The sequence below is a fragment of the Eucyclogobius newberryi genome, unplaced genomic scaffold (assembly GCF_026437365.1).
Source record: "Eucyclogobius newberryi isolate DKJ021-1_F unplaced genomic scaffold, fEucNew1.0.hap1 SCAF_15, whole genome shotgun sequence".
Taxonomy (NCBI): Eukaryota; Metazoa; Chordata; class Actinopteri; order Gobiiformes; family Gobiidae; genus Eucyclogobius; species Eucyclogobius newberryi.
The window spans coordinates 5,088,803-5,095,489 of record NW_027315779.1 but is presented as its reverse complement, the minus strand read 5'-3'; the positions used below and the strand labels follow the sequence as shown (position 1 = coordinate 5,095,489).

General features: G+C 37.8%; 2 protein-coding genes across 2 annotated transcripts; both read left to right on the top strand.

Annotated features, from left to right (window-relative positions):
* The first annotated feature begins 978 nt into the window (after positions 1-978).
* Positions 979-3,635, top strand: LOC140360395 (serine protease FAM111A-like). Its single transcript, XM_072445602.1, has 3 exons — positions 979-996; positions 1,079-1,117; positions 1,854-3,635. Exons 1-3 carry the CDS (start codon positions 979-981, stop codon positions 3,633-3,635), a joined length of 1,839 nt encoding a protein of 612 aa, XP_072301703.1.
* A 1,177-nt stretch (positions 3,636-4,812) lies between these two features.
* On the top strand, positions 4,813-6,104 carry crcp (calcitonin gene-related peptide-receptor component protein). The gene is made up of 5 exons (XM_072445492.1): positions 4,813-4,862; positions 4,942-5,040; positions 5,115-5,209; positions 5,683-5,740; positions 5,884-6,104. The coding sequence occupies exons 1-5, from the start codon at positions 4,845-4,847 to the stop codon at positions 6,022-6,024; spliced, it is 411 nt and encodes a 136-aa protein (XP_072301593.1). The 5' UTR covers positions 4,813-4,844; the 3' UTR covers positions 6,025-6,104.
* The last annotated feature ends 583 nt before the right edge of the window (positions 6,105-6,687 follow it).

Sequence of the window (6,687 nt, the reverse complement as noted above, 5' to 3'; positions counted from 1 at the left end):
TTTAGAGGTGGCGATAGCTGTGACCTGTGTGTGTACAACCACCACGGAGCCAGTTACTGCAACATGCATCTAAACCACATTATGTCCTCAGCGGGACAACCGCATGTCTCAGCGGGGAGCAGATGCCTCGACTAGACATACAATATTGCGGCCGCTTAAACACATACTTCGCCTTAAATCAATTTTAATGAGGTTCATTGCATTAGATCACAAATCTTCTTCAGATTGCTTCATTAAAAAAAATAGGTGGTCAAATGATCCTACCTGTATCAAACGCAGTCCCCGCGGCAGGTGGTCACAGGCGGCTAGCACTGCTAGGCCTGGGCTAGCACTGCCGCTGCCGCAGGCCTGGGCTAGTGGCGCCTCTAGTGGATTCTGATATACCGACCAGGAGTGTTCCGTCCACAGAATACAATTTAATGATGATAAAACTGAGTTTTTTCTACAATAATTGTCTTTCGCACGACTTTAACTTTACTGAGGTCGATTTGGAACCAACTCTGTGCATTAGCTTAGCACAATGACCCCCAAAGTGGGGGTCGCAAGATGACATTGAAGATGTAATTTTTAAATTTATGACGATTTATTTAATTTTTTATGATTGTGGCCACAAGTTATAATAACATAATAATCTACTTAAATGAGCACAAACGAAACCTAATTTTTAACGTTATGTTACGACAATGTCCATTAGACGTGGGGGTCCCGGATTGGTTAGGAGTTATTCTCACTTTGATTACTATCAGTAACTTTATTTGCAAGTTATCCATTTATTATCTTGCCAGCCATGTTATCTTTTAGTAACTGGTTATTTGAGGAACACACAATGTGTCTGTAATTAATAATACAGCAAAAAAATGAATAATAGATGTGTTTTTAACCAAATAAAATATTAAATCTCTTTCAGGCAGTAAATATTGTTAGCCTCTACGCTTGGTCCAGCTGCCTGGATTTGAAACATCAGACCTCTGTTCAAACATGATCAGCCCAGCAGAGGTACGTCTTTTTATTTACAATACATCTGCTACAAATGTATTCATGTCTTATGTGCACTTACAACTGTTTTATTTGTTTTCAGAAGGAGAACCAAAACCCAAATGATCTGCCACAAGAAAAGGTATTTGTTTTCATAACGATTTTTGCCACACTCACATTTAATCACAATCAAATCCATCCATTTTCTACCGCTTGTTCCCTTTCGGTGTCGCGGGTGACTGGAGCCTATCCCAGTGACTTCGGGCCTTAGGCGGGGTACACCCTGAACAGTGGCCAACTTGTCGCAGGGCTAACACAGAGACATAGACATTACAGACAGTTCACTCTCACATTCATTCACTAGGGCCAATTTAGCCGGAGAACCCGGAGAGAACCCACGGTAACACGGGGAGAACATGCAAACTCCACCCAGAGAGATCATGTGATGTTGGTCTGGTCCGGGAGGCAAGAGCGCTAACCGCCTTTGCCACCGTGCACCCCCAAACAATCAATCAATCAAATCTAAATTGTAATTTTATTTGGTAGTTTTGGTTAAGTTTGAAAATTGCAGAGTTAGAATCGGAATGTAACTGAAATAACTAAATATCCTCCTGTCTTTCTGTGAAAAAACCTACAGACCCTTTTAGTTTAGACATTTTCTGAAATGCATGTGGTTATTGTAGTTTAGCCGTTCATATTTCCAATCTTCTCTCAATGTAAAGGTGTGTTAAAAATGTGCAGTGAATCCTGATTTGAAAACATTTTAAAATATGATTGCAATCACAGTGTCTATAATAAAAAGTTGTTGAATTTGTCTCAAATTGTACAATCCTTATTTTTTGGCCAAGAATGACACATTTTGTAACTTGCTTTTCCAGAGCCAGATTTGTCATTCAACTCACTCATTTGAATGGCGCCTGGGAAAAAGGAATCCCATGAACCAGACATGTAACAAAGCAGGAACGGTGGAGGATTCTCTGAGGAGAAGCTCAACGTTCAGAGAAAATGAAAAAAAGAACCTTCAGAAGGAGCTTGTGGTTGTGAAATCTGGCAAACCCATCGCTTCACACTTTCCATGCACATTGATCCAAACTGGGGATCAATTGCTAGTGAACTATGTGAAAGCTGTTGACAATAAGCCAGTGGCCAAAACTAGACCACTGTCATCAGATCAAATTGTTGTGTTTAATGTTCATACAAAGGGTGGTAAAAATGTCACAAAGATTATAAGAAATCCAGCATTAAGACCATATTCTGAACTGTCTGTTTACGCTTATAAAGGGGAGAAGGTGAAACATGCTCTAAAAAGAGATGGACGCTTTCTTAAATCAGTCTTTAAGAAAACTTGTGCCCTCAATTACCATTTCACTAGAGTAGAGATGGATAATGTTGTGGATCATCTTGATGGAAAAACCTTTCAGATTGTTTTGATGAACAAGAACAGTCCCCCAGAAAGTCAGCCGAGTAGTCTGGAAGACACTCTTGATCATGCACAGAGGAATGATGAGGATGAAACTCTTGAACAGGAGAATAATGCGGAGAATGACGAGAATGATAATAATGAAACATTTGAACAGGGAAATGATTATGATGCAAAGTCTTGGCCAAGTAGTCTTGGCAGTGAGTTGCATGAAATCCCAGATTCTCAAGAATTGAAATCTCACCTGTCTTCTCTGGTGAGTGATTGTTTTGAGGATAAGGAACAGTCTGACCTCCTGAATGTTGAGTATGGCAGAAACCATGGCTCTTTTACCGTGGAAACCATGACGAGCCTGATGACGTCCTGTAGTGACTCTGTGTGTCAGGTCAGAATCGGTGGCAGCGCAGTGGGCAGCGGTTTTCTTCTGTTCGACTCATTTGTCCTGACAAACTTCCACGTAATTAAACCTTGTTTTAATCGGAACTCGTGTCAGCTGTTTGAAATAGTTAGAGTGCGTTTCTCCTATAAAAATCTGGACCAGGCCGCTGAATGGCACCAGGTGAAGGAGGCAGTTGTTGGAGAGTATGAGGACTGGGTTTTGTTGGAGCTGAACACAGACCAGAAGTTACCATCTGGTCTGTTGGAACACTTTGGGTTTATTCCTAAGAGTGGCAGCATTTGCATCATAGGCCACCCAAATGGGGATGTGCAAAGAGTAGATCAAAGCTCAATTTTAACTACCAGAACTAGCGGTTCAAAACGGGAAGATCTAAAACACTATAGAGAAACAGGTGAATTAATTCAGTTTATGTCTCCTTCCTTTCCTCAAGGGTTTAAAGTGGCATTCTATGATTGCTGTTTATACTTTGGCTCCTCTGGCTCTCCAGTGTTTGACAGCCATGGTCATGTTGTGGCAATGCACTCGGGCGGGTATGTTCGTGAAAGTATCTCAGTAGAACCCGAACATTTCATTGAGTATGGACCCGCGCTGTCATCCATTTTGGAAAATCTCATTGTTATTTTAGTGCAAAAAGGAAAACTGGATGTGTTGAAGAAATATTTGGGTTGTTTTAATAAACACAGGGATGCCATAAATCATCATGTAAAGAATCTACTCACGAGTGAAAACTTCACTCTATTTCAAAACACTGCTCAAAGCGAAAATGTTTTGAATGATGACATATTAAAACCGTTCTTTGATTTCATATGTGAGCCAGACTCAATGGAAATGGGGAATTAAGAATACTGGAACTCTGTACAGTTTATGTACGGTAGTATTTTCTACTTTACTGGAGGGCTTTGCGTTAATGCCATGCACACAGACCGAAAGGAACAGAATTCCCCACTGGTCATCAAAACAATACTCTTGGGTAGGGATACATACCTAAACCCACGTTCAGGTTCAAGTCCGGATAGATAGATAGATAGATATAATTTTTTGCATCATAGGCCACCCAAATGGGGATGTGCAAAGAGTAGATCAAAGCTCAATTTTAACTACCAGAACTAGCGGTTCAAAACAGGAAGATCTAAAAAACTATAGAGAAACAGGTGAATTAATTCTGTTTTTGTCTCCTTCCTTTCCTCAAGGGTTTAAAGTGGCATATTTATATTATATTTGCACTTTTATATAGTGTGTATATATGTTTTATTCATTGTTTTTATGTAGCACCGAATCACCAAAGCAAGTTCATTGGTTTGTGAATTTTGTTCATTGGCAATGGCAATAAACCTTTTCTGATTCTGATCAGTTGGTGACTTGATATTTAAAATGTTTAAAGGGAAAACCACAAACCCTTGAACTCGCTTTGTTACAATCAAAATCTGTAAAGTATTAATGTTACTTGCCTCAATTAAATATATCTGACAATTTACTGCATGTCCTCCCCTCTCTCATTCCCCATTTCACCCTCTCCTGTCTACTAAAGCCTATGGGCCACAAAAAAAACTTTACATTTTTTTGTAAAGCTTCATACAACTTTTCTTTTATTGTTTTGCTTTTCTACATAATGTGCCTTTTATAATGTATGTGGTTATGTAAAGTCAATGTGTGACAAAATAAATGGTTGTGGGGCGGAACATTTGTGTTGGTGTAGTTTCTTTACGGACCTATTTTCAAAAGGACCCGTGCTCGATCTGCGGCATCTCCGCATTATCATCTCCGCTATGGAAGTGTAAGTAAATTATTAAGAGTTATTTTATGCATTTGTGAGGTTTGGATGATTATGTTTCTTGTTTTGCCGTTGTGGGATCATTTTAACGTCACAGTCTGCTATAAAAATGTGTGATGTTTAGAGGCGATAATGTATTTTAAATCAGTGACTTATTGATAGATTTTTTAGTATCGTACACATAAAGCACCGAGTTATTTGCTTTGTACTCGGTCCATTTGCAATCCATAATGTAACCCAATTTGTATTTTATTTTCAGAAAAAATGCCAATGCTGCTATGCTCAGTAACTTTGAGGTATGTGTCTCTACCTCTCATGATGTTTTAAATTACATTGGAAACGTTTGGAAAATAATTATCTTGTTTTGTTTATTAGATTTTTAAACTGCTGACGGACTTGAAGGAGCAGAGGAAAGACAGTGGGAAGAACAAGCACAGTGTTGGGCAGCAAAACCTCAACACCATCATGTATGAGGTCTGAACTCTTTCTACCTCTATATCACATCATATTTTTACTAGTTTAATACATTTACAATTTTTTCTTTGTAGACTTTGAAATACCTGTCGAAAACTCCGTGCAGCAGGCAAAGTCCAGAGATTGTCAAAGAGTTTCTCACAACAATGATGCCTCACAAACTTACAAAGTAAGTGAAGACGTGTGTGTTTTGTGGTTTCAGCCTCCTATTGTGGGTCTTTATGTATTTGATAAAACTCTCTGAGCTTCTGATGTCACAGTCACAGGCAAGTATCAGGGCTGTTTGAGGATTAGATTAGTGTTAGACTAACAACAATTTGACCAACTGCAGTTTCAATTGTTGTGAAATTGGCATTCAGCTTATAATATGATGTCCTCTGCAGAGTACTAAGTACTTGGTCTCCATGGTCTCCGTAGTCTTTATACCTCTACAAATGTTCTGAAATGTATGTGATTTGTATTAGTTTCTTTAGCAGTTACAATGTGGTCTTAATTTTCTTGGATGTATTTAAAATCTTCTCTGAAAACAAATATGTATTAAACCTCAACCATGATGTAGTTTGTTAGTGTAGCAATTGCTGTTTACATGCATGAAACAAAACCACTAAAGCTTTATTTATATTTTTATAATCTCTCTTTCAGAGCAGAAAAGCTGCAGGTATTAAACCACCGCCCTCAAACAGCCGTGGAAATTCAGCTTGTAAGTGTTTTTACCAAAAATAGTTACTGCTTGTCACAAATATATTTCTAATAGTTGTAACCCATATGAATTACATGTCATGACTACATGACACTGGTTTGCATTTAAACGGGTTACAATTTATTTTGTCTGTCTTTGTTCAGATGGTTGAAGAGAGTGAAGAGCGTTTATCAGAGGAGCAGATTGAGGAGTTGATTCAGACCATTGCAGAGATCCTTCCTGGAGATCCAGAACAAGAAAACAAAACCCCAGCTGAGATGGAAGAAGCTGCAGAAAATTCATGACACTTGCAGGACAAAAGTGACACAAGTTTCATTTTTTAATACTATTTTGGCACGTTACAAGACTATAAACAATCACACTTAATTTTTCTGTATTTTTTATTTATTTTGGATATTAGTTATTCAACATTATTTCCTCTTGTAAAATAAGTCACAAGGATGAGACTAATCATTTATAAAAAAAAAACATTTTATTGCCCACACACCACCAATTTGGACAAGCAATCAGGATCACATGGTTGGCGTAAGGGTTGTCAAGATTTTTTGGTTAATTGATTGTTATTTTTCAAGTTACACTGTAATTTAAGAAGCAAAAAGAAGCCACTTTGATTCAGTCTGTACTACACAAAAGTAAACCTTAATGTTAAGTGCCTTTTTTTCTATATCATATCAACTTATACTTTCATTCAGAAAGTTTTGATTTCATGCAAGTCATACATTTGAGGAAGGGAAATGAAAGGAATTTAGGAATTGTGAATCATGAATAAAATCTGAATGTTTTTTCTGACAATAACGACACTGAAATTTGCTATCATGACATCCCTAATTGTTGTTGAATAATACAACAAATGAACCAGTAAATAATTTATTGTTTTGTTCTTTCCAAATTTAAAAGCCACAAAACGTTCTGAAAATAAAAAAAAAAGTATTCAAGACCCAATCATG

Excerpts from the sequence above, each read along its gene's own strand:
- crcp (XM_072445492.1), top strand. Across the intron at positions 5,041-5,114 it reads TCAACACCATCATGTATGAG|ACTTTGAAATACCTGTCGAA; the intron begins GTCTGAACTCTT and ends TTTTCTTTGTAG. Across the intron at positions 5,210-5,682 it reads ATGCCTCACAAACTTACAAA|AGCAGAAAAGCTGCAGGTAT; the intron begins GTAAGTGAAGAC and ends TCTCTCTTTCAG.
- LOC140360395 (XM_072445602.1), top strand. Across the intron at positions 1,118-1,853 it reads ATGATCTGCCACAAGAAAAG|AGCCAGATTTGTCATTCAAC; the intron begins GTATTTGTTTTC and ends TTGCTTTTCCAG.